Raw genomic sequence first — 16,963 nt, forward strand, 5'->3', positions numbered from 1 at the left:
CGTGTAAGCTGTGAAATTTCAGATCGGGGACGAGGGCTGTTGAAAATTCAGCTTTGTAGCTACCGTGTTCCTTCAATTCCAGCTGCGGCTCACATAGGCACCTGCAATTCGCCAAATATTATAGCCCCACCCATTGCTGACCATTTTTGCTAAGCTGCATTATATAGTTCGATCCTTCCCAAAAAGCACAGGGTCGCAGTGACGTGTCATGCTCTTCTCATCAACTGGCTTTGTGTCAAGTCCCTGTACTAAGCAAGCCGGCTTTCAAGATTACAAAAACATGCTCGAATAGGCACTGATGGCGCGGCAAACTGGCAACGCCTGCCACGCTATCACCGATATCACCGATATCACCGAAAAAGTATGTATGAGCAGTCTAGATAGGAATCACGGCCCTCCGGTGTGCAAACCAGTGGAATGAGTGCTTGTTCTGTCCAGCCTCCACAAAGCCCAACCAATGCAAGCACTCACAACCTGGCCCAGCACTGGACACCTGCACATGTCAATGTAAAAAAAATCTCAATGTCCATGCAAGCTCTGTACGGGTTTAACCTTGGCCGCCGCAGGAAGTCCAGCGAGCAAGATGGTCGGTAGAGAGCACAATAGAGACTTCATGGTCGCAGACGATCCAACGATGACATATCCAAGTCCGACCTCTTCTATAAGTACATCAACACTGCCACTTCCCAAAATGTTCTTGGCTACGGATTTAAGTAGTGTTACTGCCAAGCAGATGAACAGTAGCGGTTTCTATTCCACTTGTTCGATGGCACGTGTGGTCTTTCGGGTGGGGCCCACTGATTTTAGCTTCTGATCCAGTACAACAGCTTTTTATGGTCAGAAGACATAAGATTATGTTTTAATCCGCTCAGTGACTGCAGCAATGCCAACGTGAATTCACGATCTTTCACTACTCAGATACGTGGGACAAAAGCTATCGTGCGGAAGAATTGTATACCTCCTTTCGTTTTGGGATGCCGCTTCACTACTACTGCAAGTCGATTAATGAAATTTGCTGGTGACCGGTGGGCAGGTTACGATGACAAAGAGCTACTCGCTCCGAAGCGAAGCTACGTTAAATCAGTGTGCTCTGCCGTATTCACTAAGAAAGGAAGTGAGCCTCGATACAGTGGGAGAGACATAGATCTCGTGTTAAACATCTGGCTGTAGAAAATATTGACAGTAGCATGGACTTCACGGTACAAGAGACCACATTCCGTCACATGCAAAGGCAAACACAGTGCACTGTCTCCCGACCGGACATACAGAAGTCCAATCGAACAGAGATCTCCAGCGTCCACAAGGCCCTAGTGATTGCTCCAGACGATAAAGATGACGATGGAGACGAAGGGACGCATAGCTCAAATCTTGATATAGAAAACGATATGTCAAATCGAGATGGTAGTAGTGGCAGAAGTGGTGGATCATTCTGAGAATTGGAAAGTAGTTCAAAATTTCCATCTGGAGCCAGGATAGTATTGTCCTCTGGAGGCGATAACCCCATATACTTAGGTTCGGGTGAGTCACTATCCTAGAATTTATTCTAGACGACAAAAATCGAGTGGGTGGACATGCTAAGCTACCAAAACTTTAGCCACACGTATGCGATAAGCAATTTGACTAAGAGCTTCACTCCCAAACTCATTAAAGCATGTTTTTGCAAGGCATCAGTCATCCGCACAGTTCTTGCACACACTTCTCAAATTTTTTGTGTTTTTCCTCACATTAGATCCAGTATTCCTTCCTATTCTGCAAATGTATCGTCGTGAAAAGGCAAATCAATCCACTTCTCAAACTTACACGATGCGGGAACTCACTATTCATCTAGTCGTATTCCCTTATATCTCCATTGTTTCAGAAGCCACTTACCTGCTATCTACCGCCTTTAGAAAGACTTATCTTCTGGGAAAGAGCACGCTTTACTCTTCTCTTATTTATGAGCATCGTCATGTAGCACGAGTTTAACTAAGAGGTCCAGGTCTCCAAGGTCTATCTTCTAACTGCCTAGCATTCAATGGAATATCGCAGTATCTCAACTCAGATAGACATATTGGCGCTTGCAATGTCTAAGCTACGCAGTTTCCCCCTAAGGAACAGCGAAGTGAGTACCTCTACCGAACGAGCAAGCCCAGGAGGTTAATGATGCTCCTCTTGGGCTAAATCACGCAACAGTACCTCCAGAGCTTAAATATGTCATTCGTGCTATATGATCACTTGGACCCAACAGGTAGAAGAGCAGTGGTAACAACCACAAGCTTTGACCCAACAAATTAATTGCGATTCTTTCTCAGTAGACAAGTTTGAACTCGTTCACCCGTTGTCGGTAGATTGCTAGCCACGCTCGTAAGCCCTTCGTCAAAATGGACAGCATGTAAGGAACTTTGAGAATGTGTTCAGGCAAGCCACGTTTCAAGCAGGAAAACCTGCCAAGTGGTAGATTAATTCATTCTCCTGAATTTCCGTACCGCTACAACCTCCTAATACACCAAAATTCTGTTTTTGTCTCAAAATGTGCTTTCGACCCCCCTAAAAGGCCTATCTAGAGGATCAAGCTTGCAGTGCCACTAAAAGCAAGCGCTGACCACGGCTTGACGGACAGCAGCCGGAAGACGTAAAAGGCATACGTCTGCAGCTGCGATCTGCTTGATTGGGAAAGTCGGGGCTGGGAGGGTTGTCGGGGCAGGGAGGGTTGTTGGGGCAGGGAGGGTTGTTGGCCTAGGTGCAGAAGGCAGACCTGGAAGACCGAGCGATGGAAGAGTAGGAAGACCTCCAGCTGGCAGACCAAGGTTAGGAAGAGTGGGAAGAGTAGGAAGACCCAGCGAGGGAAGAGTTGGGAGGCCCACAGCCGGCAGACTAAGGCTGGGAAGAGTCGGGAGACCCCCAGCCGGCAGACCAAGGTTAGGAAGAGTCGGGAGACCTCCAGTTGGCAGACCAAGGTTAGGAAGAGTTGGGAGACCCCCAGCCGGCAGGCCAAGGTTGGGAAGAGTGGGAAGAGTAGGAAGACCCAGCGAGGGAAGATTTGGGAGGCCCCCAGCCGGCAGACCAAGGTTAGGAAGAGTCGGGAGACCTCCAGTTGGCAGACCAAGGTTAGGAAGAGTTGGGAGACCTCCAGTTGGCAGACCAAGGTTGGGAAGAGTTGGGAGACCTCCAGTTGGCAGACCAAGGTTGGGAAGAGTGGGAAGAGTAGGAAGACCCAGCGAGGGAAGAGTTGGGAGGCCCACAGCCGGCAGACTAAGGTTAGGAAGAGTCGGGAGACCCCCAGCCGGCAGGCCAAGGTTGGGAAGAGTGGGAAGAGTAGGAAGACCCAGCGAGGGGAGAGTTGGGAGACCGCCAGTAGGAAGAGTCGGAACGCCTCCAGTAGGTAGTTTGGGAGGAGTCAGTAAAGGAAGAGTGGGAAGACCTCCAGCTGGCAGACCAAGGTTAGGAAGAGTTGGGAGACCTCCGGTTGGCAGACCAAGGTTGGGAAGAGTGGGAAGAGTAGGAAGACCCAACGAGGGGAGAGTTGGGAGACCTCCAGTAGGAAGAGTCGGAACGCCTCCAGTGGGTAGTTTGGGAGGAGTCAGTAAAGGAAGAGTGGGAAGACCGCCAGTAGGAAGAGAAATACCCCCGATAGGTAGACTTGGAAGACCTACAGCTGGCAGACTGAGGTTAGGAAGAGTCGGGAGACCTCCAGTTGGCAGACCAAGGTTAGGAAGAGTTGGGAGACCTCCAGGGGTAGTGGGCTGCTTGCTAGGAACAGGCAGTTGACCGATAGGTAGGGAAGGCAGCGAGCCCGTCGGCGGGTTTGCTGCGGGAAGAGAGGGCAATCCACCTCCAAGCAATCCGCCTCCGAGCAGTCCACCTGTGGGGAGTCCGCCGAGCAATCCACCTGTGGGCAGTCCGCCGAGCAATCCACCTGTGGGCAGTTGTCCAAGTGCGGGAAGCTGGCCAATAGGCAGAGGGGGAAGAGCTGGAAGGCCTGCAGAGGGGAGAGATGGGGTCGTGGGCAATCTTGTAGGGACTGTAGGGACCTGGGTTGTAGTAGGCCTAGGCGGCTGCACTGCAGGCAGAGACGAAACCACAGGCTTTACGATTTGGAACAGAAGTAGGCGGTTGGTAGCACCACAGCACTGCGCCGCGCTACCAGGGCAAGTCAGGTTACAGATTGCGTCGAGAGCGCGAATGGGGGTGAATCCGAAGCCATTTCCGCAGCGGCAGGTCGACCCTTCAATACCAGCGTACTTGTAAGCCGAGCAGTACGCAGTACAGGTCTGCCACGTGACGTTGGGAGATGTAACCGATGGACCAGTCAGAAGTGTCTGAATTGTGTTGGCCAGTCCGCCAAGGAGGTTACTAGGGGCTGCGGTATTGATGCTGAAGAAGAAACCAAGGTAAACGGAGTTTGGTACCGAGTTAGTGCTGGGGGGCTACATACTATTTGTTAGCGACCATCATGCTTGACCCTGCACAAAGGAAGGAAGTAAAAGAAGAGGTTATGGGAACAGAGAATCTAGACTCACGGTTGGGGTGACAGGGATCACGGCTGGAATAGCTGCGGCTCCAGCGATCAGTGGTAGCCACCAAAATGTTGAGTGCATGATAGCAAGTGCGTCGCGGTGACGGAAGGAGTGAAAAGGTTAGGTATCCGACCTTTGAGAGAATGACTGTGAAGCAAACGTTGGGTGTAGCTTGGGTTCAATGGAGTGTGTACTGGATGGTGGTTGAAGTATTCCTTCTGCTCAGCTCCGACCATCTCGTCGCTGGCTCTAGATGTGCTGTTAAGCAAGGGAGATTTACATCGTTCGTGGGTAAATCAAGCTTTTTAGCAAAGAATGTTAGTTATACGAGCATTCTAGGAGTTGTTCAATGCTCCGCTGTCAATTAATTAGACTTTGCATTCTTTTGCCCAACTGCCGGCAGCAGTTTGGGCGAGTTGCAGTTAATCGCATTGTGTCAATGCTTTTTTCCACATCCAATACCGCCGACAGTTATTCCAACAGACATTCCTTGCGGCAGGCGGGCGAAGTCCTGTGGTTCATGACATGTAGTCGTCGGCATCGACTTGCATTCTTCGGCGATATCGTCTGGTTCTGTACACGATTATTGGATGTCACCGCCGAGATTTGCCACTGGGCTTATCCCTCGTCAGTCGCTTGAGTAAAAGCTAGAACTAAGGTCAGGACGATACTGCTCCCTATGAACATCCACACATGTACCCGTAGTCGTGGCGCTCCGACATCTCAGACCAATTTCACGTTGTTGTCGTTGGTAGCGGCCTTTGTCTCCACTCTTCACATTTTATGCACACAGTGCACACAGATATCACCAGCAATGCGTCCCACTAGGCTGGGTTGGCTCCTTTTAGGTTACAAGCTTACGAAGAACGTCCTTCGAAGTAGAGCATTAATCGCCAGGTGGAAGAAGGGGGTAGGTCGTGTTCGTGCTTGTCATCAATCCGGCTCTGCCGTCTCGTTCAAACGCAGCGAGAGAGCCTGCTTTTTCATACACGAGACAGTTCTTCTGCCCATTTTGGTGTGCAGACAAATGCCTTGGGTCTGATCTCTGTATTTGCGGCGAAAAACAAGTTTTTTTCCGCAGTCTGTGACATGCTCTTGCAAAAACGCACCAGGACGGCACTGCCCATCTCACCAGCGGAGTAGTCGAACTCACTGTTAGAACTCCAATTAGGTCTCTGGCCAGGTGAGGCTGTTGCTCTGATCCGTGTTAACCATTGGTTAAAAAAGCCAGAGTCATCGACCGAGATACCTTGAGCTGATTGACTCTAAGCCCTCGCTCACTTTGATAGAGTTTCTTTGGTGACAGCCAGTTGTGCGTCCATTCGAAATATCTTGTTTGCGCTCCTACCTTCCTCCCTGAAGAATCCGTAACGTGATGGGCTTCAGACTAGCATCGAAAGCGACTCATTTTGGATGGGCATTCGATTCGTAAGTCACTTCATATACGCGCCCCACGGCGGACATCGTCTTGTAAATTCCAGCCCGACTATGTCGAGCCGGCGAGGAGCCCAGCACGGCGCAACAACATCCCCCCATATGTGAAAGAAGTCGGGAAGAGCAGCAGAAGGCTGAAGAGAGTGCATGGTTGCGAAGCAAAGGGTACAAAAGCACCCTACAGGAACATGGTTCGAAAGTCGAGTCACACAATGTGCCGCTGCATCTTCATGGTCCTGAAGATGCTGACAATCTCGAGGCCCACAAATGCAGTTTTTCTCAATCCTTTGGCCATGTAACGGTACACGCGCCATGAATCTCTCCATCAGCGCGAGTAAATTGATTTGATGACCGTGTGTTCATGACAAAGTCAGACCGCCGGATTGTTGGCAGGGCATATGCGTAGTACGAGTTAGGAATGTATTTAAATCTCACGCTTCAGACCAATGATTTAATTCGAGTCGCTGTGATACACTACCATGGTACAATTTCCTGCCTGCTATGATGAAAACCTGTCCAGAAACAAAAAATGCAACGCTAAATTAAAGGCTCTACCTCACACCCTCCCTTTTCATCCAACGTGTTTTGATGCCTCTTGCCGAATGGCAGCCGTCAAAAGGAATTCCTTAGTCGCATTCTATGACGTAGCGTTGCGAGTCTCGAGCTTCCGCGGAGCTCGTTTCGGAGCTGGCGTCGAGGTCGACTTGGCGTTGTCGCTCTTCGATGCCAGCTTCCTTGGCTTCCTTCGTTCTCCGTTCGTAGATGCAGGTGGCTTGTTCTCCTTGTTGTCTGCAGACAAGGCAGGCTTTGACTGCGTCGGCGCTGATGGCTTGTTGTCTGTCTGCGGCTTCGAAGCTCGTTTTGGTGGAGAGCTCTTAGGCTCTGCACTCTTTTTGGGGGCCGGTTCTTTGGGCTTAGAGGTGGGTGGTTTTGAGTCTTTCGCCTCTGGCGATGCTTTTGACTCAGTGGGCTTCTGTGGTGCAGAAGTGCGTTGAGACTTTCTAGGCTGAGGCTTTGTGTCTTTACGAGAAGCTGCATCTCTTTTCGAAGAAGCGTCGACCTTGGGAGCCTCTTTAGGAGTGGTGGCTTCTTTCGGTGTCGGTGCCTGTTTGGGTGCAGAGGCCTGGTTTTGTTTGGATGACCGATGCGCATGTCCATCCTGCTGCGATGCCTGTCTGGCGCTCGGCTTTGTTGGATGGTCTTCCTTCGAACTTTGTCCTCCTCCCATACCCAAGGAGGCTCCCAGGCCGCCCAAACCCATAGCAGTGCCAGTTTGAGACATCGATGGCATTTTTGGCATTTTGGGCACAGATGGCATCGAAGGTCTCCAACTCGTCATGTCTGACACTGACTGCGACCAAGATTGCGGCGCGTCGTCTGGGGCATCGTTCTTCATCTGTTCGAGCTCTTCCTCGCTTGGCGCCTGGGTTTCCTTCGATTGCATGACCATCTTTTCCAATGCCTTCTTTTGCGCCGGCGTGGACTTCCAGTTTGGAAAGTCGCCTATTACGCCTCGGACACCGTGGCTCGCCATCTGACCAAGATCCCACATGGGACCGTTCATCGCACCATAGACCGAACCAATGCCACCACCCAGCAGTCCAGTGACAGTCGACACAGTGCCGCCCACTATCGCTCCTGTAATCTTTCCGAGCGTGACACCCGGTTGCACACCCAATCCAGCGCCAGCAGCGAGTCCTTGAAACGTACCGGACTGTGTATACTTGGCTGCCTTGCCAAAAGACTCTGCTTCGATCTCCTTGTTGATGGCTTTGGCGAGAATCTCCTCTCGGGCATCAGGATCACCCGCCGCGTTGGCTGCCTGCCTCAGCTCCCATGCTTTCTGCGTTGCCTGCAACGCCATGCTAGCTGAGACTCCAGCATTCTGCTTGATCTCGCGGTCAGGGATGGGTTGTTGCTTGTTGGCGTTGTTGTTGCCCATTTTGCTATTGGCGTTTGCTTGTTTCGGTTGTTTCTGTGCTTGTTGTGTCGGCATCTTCTTGTGTTATTGTTGATCCTAAAAGTGAAGTGTGATTGTGCCTACGTCATGTTCAAGGATGCCGTCGTGGCGCACTCTAGTGTGCCGCCGACAATACCTGTTTCAATGTCAAGTGCGTAGATCGTATTCCCTACACAGATCTTCACGATCGGCCTGCGTGCTAGGTCCTGATAGGCCGTATGTGTTCTGCCGCATCTGTAGTGATCTCGGAAGCGGCTCATTTAGGGCAGTAGCTCACGAGCATCATTTGGAATGACGACGTATACAGAGATACAGGCACGGCCTGCGCTGCACTCTCATCGGTCATTCGACAACGTTCACCGCCGTATTCATGACAATTACAAGCTCCTCGCCCACCTTCAGTCCTCGGCTGAAAGGAACACAGCCTGTGCAACACCTCTGCAGAACGTGAAGGAGGGAATGTATCGCTCGTGGATGGCTACATCGTAGAAGCCAGTCTCGCAGCTCTGCAGAACGTAAAGGAGAGAATGCATCGCTCCTGGATGGCTACATCGTAGAAGCCAGTCTTGCAATCTTAGAGTGTGATTAATTCTCAGACAGACATGGAACGCGACAGGCGCACAATAGCGGACAATCTTTAGAAGTTCTCCGTTCATAAACTCGTCGCAGTCAATGACAGTCTTGTGCGCGCACAAAACAGGTGTGACGTGGTTCGTAGAGTCGATGTGTTGGGCCGCAACTTGTGTGGGATCTTCCATAGGCAAAGCGTACCTGCTGTGTACAATACGAGATTCCTCAAAGTTCTTTCTTCAGAGGAACACTCTGAAACCGTCGCAGTGTGTAGTTGAGTCTTCCAGTTCCACGGTGGGGAGAAAATTCAGGCAGGGCTTACAGTGACAGTTGCCCAGTGGGAGATGACTTGACAACACTTGATATTACTCCCTCTAGTCCGACACGCTTCCATACTCGTACAGTCTATTCACGCACGGAGATTACAGTACAGTTTATGCAGGTTTGACGCCCTTGTGTATCGCCGCAATGCCATCAGTCAGGTTCTCGTAGCCCTTGCCGGGTATCAAGAAGCCAGCGTCCCTGATCATACCGCTGAACTCCTCCTGGCTGGGGAAACGAGCAATGCTCTCGACCAAGTACTGGTACGAGGCCTTGTCGCCAGCGACCAACTGTCCAATGTAGGGGATCGCGTTGAACGACCACTGCTGGTAGACGGCGTTGAATAAGGGGTTCTCGACCTTGCTGAATTCGAGACAAGCGAAGACGCCGCCTGGCTTCAGCACCCTGAAGGCCTCCTTCAGCGCGACATCCTTGTGCGTGAAGTTCCTGATGCCGAAGGCGACGGTGTACAGATCGATCGAGTTGTCAGGGATCATGTCGAGCTTCTCGGCGTTCGCCTCGACGAACCTCAGGCGCGGCGACCTGGCATAGGGCGTCTGGAGGCTGCGCTTCTTGCCCTCAGCAAGCATGTCCGGGTTGATGTCTGCCACGGTGACGTTGGTGTGGGCGTCATTGTTGATGTGCGAGGCGTGGTCGAGCATGCGGAAGGCGATGTCGCCGGTTCCGCCAGCAATGTCGAGGATGTTCCAGCCCTTGGCATCTGGAGACGAGGACGAGGATGTGAGCGGGTTGCGGCCAGGGTTGAGGTTGCGCACGAAGTGGTCTTTCCACAGGCGGTGGATGCCGAGCGACATGAAGTCGTTCATCGAGTCGTACGAAGAGGCGACCGAGGAGAAGACGCCGCGCACTAGGAGGGTCAGCATCCAGGCCGGCTGCCGTAGATCCACTCGACGTAGGCTCACCTCGCTGCTCCTTCAGGGCCTCTGCGACCGTCTCGAAGCCAAAGTGCGTCGTCCCATCCTGAGGCGGCGGCGGCGGCGGAGGCGGTTCCCGGACGCCCCTTGGCGGGGAGGCAGAGAAGGCCCTCACCGGCCGTGGTACCGCGCGTGTCCGCGCGTGCAGCAGTTGCCGCCCCAATGGAAGCCGTGATGTCTGCATGGCGGCGGTGGTCGTGGTGGAGCGCTTGCTTGGCGCGGCTTTTCTTTCGATGATGCGCGCTGGAGTCCGCCGCGCCGCCGCGATGGCACGTGCCATGCCTGCGGTCCACCCGTCCACGGTCACGCCGTCACGGTCCACGAACGGTTGAACCTGGGGTTTCGGCGTTCGGCTTAGGCGCTGCAGCGACAACCGAAGCGTTCGGCTTAAGCAGGCCGACGACCGTCCAGCCTGGATAAGAGCAAAGCACGCAAGCCGCCGCACAAACATGTAGCCTCCAGACCCCAAAATGTGCCTCCGCTACTCTGCGCGCAGGCTGCGACCCAGCACACTCTCCGCCACGAGCGTCCCGCGCAGTGCGCCACGGGCCCCCTCACGGCAGTGCCGAGGCGTTGCTTCGACCGCGAATGCTGAGAAGTGTGTGCCCATGCAGCACGCGTGATGCCGTGGGAGACACGGCTGACAGCAAGCAGGGTTCTCTTTCCCGGAGCACTGAACAGCGAGTTCACAAACACGCTCGACTTCCTGCGGCCGTCCAAGTCAAAGGACGCCATATCCACATATCGCTGCTTGGACCAGTATGGCGAGATCATCGACCAGAGCGTGGGGGCAGACACGACGGACGAGGAAGCGCTGCAGCTGTACAAGAACATGGTCAAGTGTAGGCCACGCCCGTGCGTCAACCAGGCAAACCACAGCTAATCCGCACCAGTGTCCATCATGGACCTCCTCATGTTCGAGGCCCAACGACAAGGCCGGCTTTCATTCTACATGGTCTCTGCCGGCGAGGAAGGCATATCGATTGGCGCTGCCAGCGCGCTGCATCCCTCGGACGTCATCTTCACACAGTACCGCGAGAGCGGCGTGTACCTGCAGCGCGGCTTCACCCTCGCCCAGTTCATGAACCAGCTCTTCGCCAACAGCTCCGACCACGGTCTCGGCCGGAACATGCCCGTTCACTACGGCTCCAAGGAACTCAACATCCACACCATCTCCTCCACACTGGCAACCCAGATCCCCCACGCGGCCGGCGCAGCCTATGCGCTGAAGCTGCAGAACCAGGGCACCGTCGGCCGTATCGGCGACGCAGGCGCTGGAGCAGCAGGCGGGAAAGCCGTGGAGCGAGTGGCCGTGTGCTTCTTCGGAGAGGGCGCTGCCAGCGAAGGCGACTTCCACAGTGCGCTCAACATCGCCGCCACGCGCCAGGTCCCTTGCGTCTTCATCTGCCGCAACAACGGGTACGCGATCAGCACACCGACTTCGGACCAGTACCGTGGCGACGGCATCGCCTCCCGCGGCGCAGGCTACGGCATCGACACCCTGCGCGTCGACGGCAACGACATCTTCGCCGTCCGGCGGGCGGTGAAAGAAGCGCGGCGCCTGGCGCTCGAAGACGGCGGCCGGCCCGTGCTCGTCGAGTGCATGGCCTACCGTGTGGGCCACCACAGCACCTCGGACGACTCGTTCGCGTACCGGCAGCGCGTCGAAGTCGAGGACTGGAAGCGCCGCGACAACCCCATCACGCGGCTGCGCAAGTGGATCGAGGGCCGGGGCCTGTGGTCCGACGCGGCCGAGAAGGAGCTGCGCAGCGCCACGCGCAAGGAGGTGCTGCGCGCCTTCGAGGACGCCGAGAAGCAGAAGAAGCCGAATATCAAATACGCATTCACCGATGTCTGGGAACACGTTACCGAGGAGCAGAAGGCGCACGTCGCTGAGATGAACGACATACTGCAGCGCTACCCCAAGGAATACGATCTCGAGGGCTACGAGGGCGGCGCGCAGGGCCTGGAGGAGCTGTTGGAGAAGCAGTAGCCTAGCGGAGCAAAGCGGCAGTCAGCAAACCCAGTGCCGTACGTCATTTCACGTCAAGGAACTGTGCAACCGGAAGCAACCCAATAAAATTCACCTTTCTCCCTCACTGCACACAGCCTCCCTGTCGAGCCCCAAGCGCTTCGACCGCCCAGCCCAGGCACCGCGACGCAATCTTCGCCGTCTGCTTCCACCACACCCACCCTGCGTGGCGCAACGTGTCCCGCTCACGTAGCCATGTGCACGCGTCTGCGTCTGTCCGTGTCCGTGTCTATTCATCTCAGGCCGGGGGTAGTGTGTGAGCGTGTGCAAGAGAAAGTCTAGTTCTATTCAATTCCACTTTGTCAACATCTACAACTACAAAAACTATTGCTTATATTCAATGTTACGTGTTAGTTGTAGTAGAGGATAGTGTACAAAACGCTAGATTGAGTAGTTGACCTAGAAATATTAAAAGAGGGAAATAGATTGTTTACTTCAAGTGTGAATAGAAATACACAGACGCTTTTTTCTTCTAAGAAGAAAAAACTATGCTAATAAAATAATGTGTATTTACGTTAGCATCCAAGTCTGTAAATATTTCTAGCCTTGCGTGGTGCGTATGAGCGTGTGCCAAGTGTAGTTAAATTTGACTTGATTTGATGTAACCTGAAAGTATCTATTCAGACCTACATAGGCGTACCGTACCGTGCCGTACTGTGCTGTACCTGGTTCTCCGCGCATGGAAGCAGAAGACAGTATGCCAAACGCCTGAAATAAGCAAGCTCGAAACACTACAAGAAGGGACACAGATCTGATTTCATGGGAGTGTAGATGGAAATGTACATGCGCCGGTTTCCTACGAGCAGTCATGACCACGCCGTAAACGAGGTGAACGCCGTGCGGAAGCCCGCAGTAAGTGGACAAACGCTTGCTAAGAACAAGATGGGAAATGAAACAATATGCGTCTGGTGATCGTGCCTGCGTGAGGCACTCGGGAAGCGGATATGCAAAATGCGGTATTTTAGTTCATGGTCGTGAATGTACGTAGGCAAGGCAAGAAGTGTGCGTGTTGCGTGGTCAGCGGCCCCATGGCGACATTCGCCTCCCGGCGGCAGCAGAGCCTGAGCTGCCTGGCGCTTCTTCGAGACTACGTCGGGATCCACCGGCGCCAATCTCGCTCATCTGGAAGAGCAGGGGCTCGTCGTCTTCTTGACCCGCGAGACCGCGGCTTGAGAAGCTGTAGCGATTGGGTCGCTCTGTGGAGCTGGTGGCGCCAGACGACGATCCATGGGAGAAGAAGCTGGTGCGGCCACGAGAGCTGCCTGGGTAAGCCCCGCGCTTAGCGGGCATGTTGGACGATGATGAAGATCGATTGGCACATTGGCCCTGATCGAGAGGATCAATCTCCTCGGAGTCCTGGTCGTCTTGAGTGGCGCTGTTGCCTGTCTCACCCTGAGCGAATAAACCGCTCGGCGTCAAGTCCTTTGCCCGACCGGCTTCTGTGAGCGGTACGCTAGCAGCGCGTCCATAGATATCAGGGTCGTCCTCAGGCAGGTTGCGCTCTCGCTGAGCAACCGAGCTAGATCGACGGGCGTAGTTCCAGGGTCGAGGCGACGTAGGGATGTCGATAGCATTCGTGCTTGGATCGCCTCCTTCAGTCGTTTCTTGAGGATCGGTCGTGTCATGATCTCGATGAGGCCGGGTGGATCGACTTCGGCGCGGCCTCGGTTCATACTCGATGATGCTGTTTGCGCTGAGGCGGGAGGGAATGGCTGGTGTGTGAGGTGTGTGGGGTGAAATTGGTTTCCCTGGAGACGAGGCGGTGGATACTGAGGTACCAGCCACCATGGCGGGAACACTGGAGAGTTGGCGGCTTGAAGACGAAGACGAACGGTGCAACATGGTAGAAGAAGATACAGAATCCGAGAGCGCTGCGTGAGAGTCCTTGAGACGCTGGTACTTGGACAGCTGAGCCGTGGTCTTCCGCATGACAGACTCTTTGGAGGCGTTGTCGTTGCGGCTGAAGCTTTTCAGCTCCTTCTTAGCTTCGAGCAATTTCAAGAAGTCGGAGATATTGTCGTCGTCCGACTTGCCCTCCCCGGAGCTGCCAGCTTCCCCTTCGTTGAGCATGTCAGAGCCGCGCTGTAGTGATGAGGCTACGCTACCCTTACCACTGCTCATGTTGTCATCTTCCGTCTTGCTGCCGCCGCTGGTGGAGAAGCGGTTCCTACGATGACCAAAACTACTGCTGTACTTGATAGGAGCAGGTCTTGGTGAGCTGGAACCCGAGGAGACAATGGCTGTTTCATTGGGAAGGGATGGAGTCCTCAGTGCTTGCTGGGGGAGCGCGGTCAATGATGTGCGGTTGCGAGGTTGAAGGAGCGGGTTGAGTGTGCTGGTACGACCAAAGGAGCTGCTTGGTCTGCCGAGGGAGCTGCTAGGTGAAGGGAGCGCGGCCGGACCTAGGGCAGGCGACGATGATAAGGAACCAGCTTTAAAGGGCTGGAATGAGACGGATGTGCGTCGCTGATACGGAGGGACCTCGCCAGAGCGCAGCGAAGATTTCGAGCCTTGAGCGGTGCGATGATTTGGCGGCATCTTCTGCGGTGGTGACTCGATTGGGGAGGAAGAGGGCATGTCTCGAACGGCGCGAAGAGCAGAGATGGGACTTGTGCCCGTTGGGGGTCCCACCTGATGAAAGGTAGACAAGCTGCCGTACGCTTGTCCGATGTCAGGTGTCTCTTGCGCATTCAGCTTGTCGACAGGAAGAGAGCCAGGTCGTGCGCCTCGCTGTGATTGCTCAAAGTACGTATTGTCCAAGCCCATGAACTCGGAACTGAGCAGCGACTCGGAGTCTTCGACACTGAATTCGCAATTTGTGCGGTACTGCACAGATATACGCAGTGGTCCGACTGGGGAGTGAGAGGGTCCGAAATCCTGGCGGTCGGTGACGGGCTCGTCAGACTGATACAGCGGCATCTCCAGAGTGTCCACGTGGGGGCTCTTGAAGTCGCCGTTTGTGATGCGGTACGCGAGCTTGAGTGCAGGGTGGTTGGCAGGTTGCTTGGCGATGCTCTTGTAGTACTTGAAAGCAGGGATGAAGCGGATGTAGGTGTAGAGCGAGCGGAACAGGACGACTGCTTTCTTGTAGACGTTGGGCAACGGATCGGTGAGCTCGGTGGGATGGACCGCGGACTTGTCGCCCACGTTAATGGTCCAGCGCTCGAGGATGACCTGTGTTGCTTTGCCAGAGCGGGCGGAGCAGGCGTTGTCAAAGGCGCGGGACACGTCCCACCGCTTGCCGTTCTCGTCGTGTATGACCAGCGACTGCTTGTGACCCAGGCCCTTCATGTCCAGGTAGATCTCGATGCATAGCGGTGGGTGTTGGTCGGCCATGGCGTCCATGCCCTTCCAGTCGGTGAGGTCCTGCTGAAGGACGTCGGTGTCATCGAGCACAACGTTGAACTGCAGGGTGAGTTAGCCGGGGTCCGAGGCAAGGCGACTGGTGGCCACGTACCCACTTGTTTTGCCTGATGGCTCCACTGCTATTGAAGGCCTGTGGCAGTATGACGCGCGAAGAGACGATGGTCAGAGCGGCCTTGGTGAAGAAGTTCTGACTCGCATTAGTCGGCGGCTCAGGACAAGGCTGCGCGGCGGTACGAACCTGGATGACCTGGTTGACCTTCTGGCTGTTGCGCTGGTCTGGTGAAGCCATGTCGCCGTCGTCGTCGTCGGGCCCCCTGTCGCTGTATGGGTCCGAGTCGGAGTAGGGCGAGCCGTACCGCTGGTTGTTGGTGCGCGTGGGGTTGGTCTGGAGGCTGTTGGCGGCGGCGGCGGTGCGGGGCGAGGGGCGCTGGTAGGAAGGCTGCATGGCGCGGGAGGAGTGCTGCAGGAACCGATGCGGAGGGGATATGGGCGGTGCGGGCTGGGGTGCGGTTATGGACGATGCGGCGAATCCAGCTGAGTGCCGGGAGCCATCACGAGCACAAGCGGCTGGGGTCAGCAGCGACGGTCAGGGTGTGGTGGTGTGGTGCTGGGCTGGGACGCTCAGGCAACAGCCATGTCGTTGGTCTGCAGGGCGGCGATGGGTGGAGATAAGGCGGTTGCGCTTGAGCACTTCAGTTGAGCACCCTGGATCCAAGCTACTGCTACCGATGCCGTGGGGGGGCGGCGAGATGCGACCAGCGTGTGTGTGGACGGCAGGCACACGAGCTATCCAAGATCAAAGAGCAGAGAGCAGAGAGCAGAGAGCAGAGAGCAAAGCCCAAAGAAGGGGAGAGGGTCTGGCGAGCGTTGGGCGTGGGACGTGTATCAGGGCGTGTGGAGCTGGAGGTGTGACCGCTGAGCGTGACTCCGGCAGCCGAATGACGATGGCTAGCTCCAGACAAGGGCCCGGCGCTGGTAGGAAACTGATAAAGACTGCAGTAGAGGAGAAGAGTCGACAAAGCTGTGCAGCTGCAGATGCGTGACGGCTACGGTCTATGGCGCCTTTGAGAACCAAGACACTCCACCGTCCACCGACTCTGGGGAAAGCTGGAGCTCTCTTGGTTGGTGCAAGCTTCTTGGTGCAAGCGTCTTGGTCGGTGCACGGGAGCTTCACCACCATCCGGCCTGACCGCCTTGTGCGATAACGAACCTCGAGAGTCGACACGTAGACCAACTTGGACACGTTCGAGCCTTGGACATGTTGCATGTTTGCCTTTGCGTTTGGCCTGTGAACGTGCTCTGCTGGACTCTGCTGAACTGCTGAACTCTGCTGGACTCTGCTGAACTCTGCTGAACTCTGCTGGACTCTGTTGAACTCTGCTGGACTCTGCTGAATTCTCCTGAATGCTGAACTGGCCATCGACTCGGCTCTCCCTCACCTCATCTGCGTGCATGGCGCTGCGGTAGCTGTCCTCTTGCACAATCGCACGCCATGGCACGCGGCGGCACACCACGCTTCCACGCCCCTCACCTTTTCTCGTGCACAGCTGCACGCCAAACAAGTCTGGCCGGTGACGCAAGATCCACTCGATCCTTCCTGTTCGTGTGCGACACGCAGCGCCGGTGAAGACGTCCCACTCGGTGCCTGAGAGCTCGGCGGCAGGTGGCGCTAGGTAGCTTCGTTGTCCTGGAGGACAGAACACTTACACGAACCATGATAGTGCCAGATCATGCCCAATGAATGACTACAAGCCCAGCTCTGGTTCACTTCTGCCGCTCACCGCCTGTGTGGTACTCGGCGCGTGTACATACATCAACGGCGATCCCCCAGGCGCGTCCAACGTGTTCA

At 54.9% G+C, this 16,963-nt stretch overlaps 5 protein-coding genes across 6 annotated transcripts, besides 8 other annotated features; 1 reads left to right on the plus strand and 4 right to left on the minus strand.

Annotated features, from left to right (window-relative positions):
• Positions 1-2,564: 2,564 nt before the first annotated feature.
• On the minus strand, positions 2,565-4,577 carry EKO05_0005594 ((Methyl)glyoxal oxidase; the record flags this gene model as incomplete). The annotated part of the gene is made up of 2 exons (XM_038939746.1): positions 2,565-4,406; positions 4,500-4,577. 2 exons carry the CDS (start codon positions 4,575-4,577, stop codon positions 2,565-2,567), a joined length of 1,920 nt encoding a protein of 639 aa, XP_038798608.1.
• A 1,990-nt stretch (positions 4,578-6,567) lies between these two features.
• Positions 6,568-7,926, minus strand: EKO05_0005595 (uncharacterized protein; the record flags this gene model as incomplete). Its single annotated transcript, XM_038945768.1, has 1 exon — positions 6,568-7,926. One exon carries the CDS (start codon positions 7,924-7,926, stop codon positions 6,568-6,570), a length of 1,359 nt encoding a protein of 452 aa, XP_038798609.1.
• Positions 7,842-7,944: a tandem repeat.
• A 950-nt stretch (positions 7,945-8,894) lies between these two features.
• EKO05_0005596 (2-methoxy-6-polyprenyl-1,4-benzoquinol methylase) lies at positions 8,895-9,996 on the minus strand (the record flags this gene model as incomplete). The annotated part of the gene is made up of 2 exons (XM_038939745.1): positions 8,895-9,649; positions 9,705-9,996. 2 exons carry the CDS (start codon positions 9,994-9,996, stop codon positions 8,895-8,897), a joined length of 1,047 nt encoding a protein of 348 aa, XP_038798610.1.
• Positions 9,767-9,789: a tandem repeat.
• Positions 9,997-10,186: 190 nt separating the features above from the next.
• Positions 10,187-11,709, plus strand: EKO05_0005597 (3-methyl-2-oxobutanoate dehydrogenase (2-methylpropanoyl-transferring); the record flags this gene model as incomplete). Of its 2 annotated transcripts, XM_038939618.1 has the most annotated exons (3): positions 10,187-10,314; positions 10,371-10,558; positions 10,610-11,709. In XM_038939618.1, the coding sequence occupies 3 exons, from the start codon at positions 10,187-10,189 to the stop codon at positions 11,707-11,709; spliced, it is 1,416 nt and encodes a 471-aa protein (XP_038798611.1). The 2 variants fall into 2 exon arrangements, with proteins under 2 accessions (XP_038798611.1, XP_059492625.1); XM_059636642.1 differs by having other exon boundaries at positions 10,187-10,558.
• A 214-nt stretch (positions 11,710-11,923) lies between these two features.
• Positions 11,924-11,978: a tandem repeat.
• Positions 11,979-12,383: 405 nt separating this feature from the next.
• Positions 12,384-12,414: a tandem repeat.
• A 351-nt stretch (positions 12,415-12,765) lies between these two features.
• Positions 12,766-15,559, minus strand: EKO05_0005598 (autophagy protein 13; the record flags this gene model as incomplete). The annotated part of the gene is made up of 3 exons (XM_038939924.2): positions 12,766-15,153; positions 15,206-15,301; positions 15,353-15,559. The coding sequence occupies 3 exons, from the start codon at positions 15,557-15,559 to the stop codon at positions 12,766-12,768; spliced, it is 2,691 nt and encodes an 896-aa protein (XP_038798612.2).
• Positions 15,404-15,422: a tandem repeat.
• Positions 15,512-15,541: a tandem repeat.
• A 355-nt stretch (positions 15,560-15,914) lies between the features above and the next one.
• Positions 15,915-15,948: a tandem repeat.
• Positions 15,949-16,411: 463 nt separating this feature from the next.
• Positions 16,412-16,507: a tandem repeat.
• Positions 16,508-16,963: the final 456 nt, after the last annotated feature.

The sequence above is a fragment of the Ascochyta rabiei genome, chromosome 9 (assembly GCF_004011695.2).
Source record: "Ascochyta rabiei chromosome 9, complete sequence".
Classification (NCBI taxonomy): Eukaryota; Fungi; Ascomycota; class Dothideomycetes; order Pleosporales; family Didymellaceae; genus Ascochyta; species Ascochyta rabiei.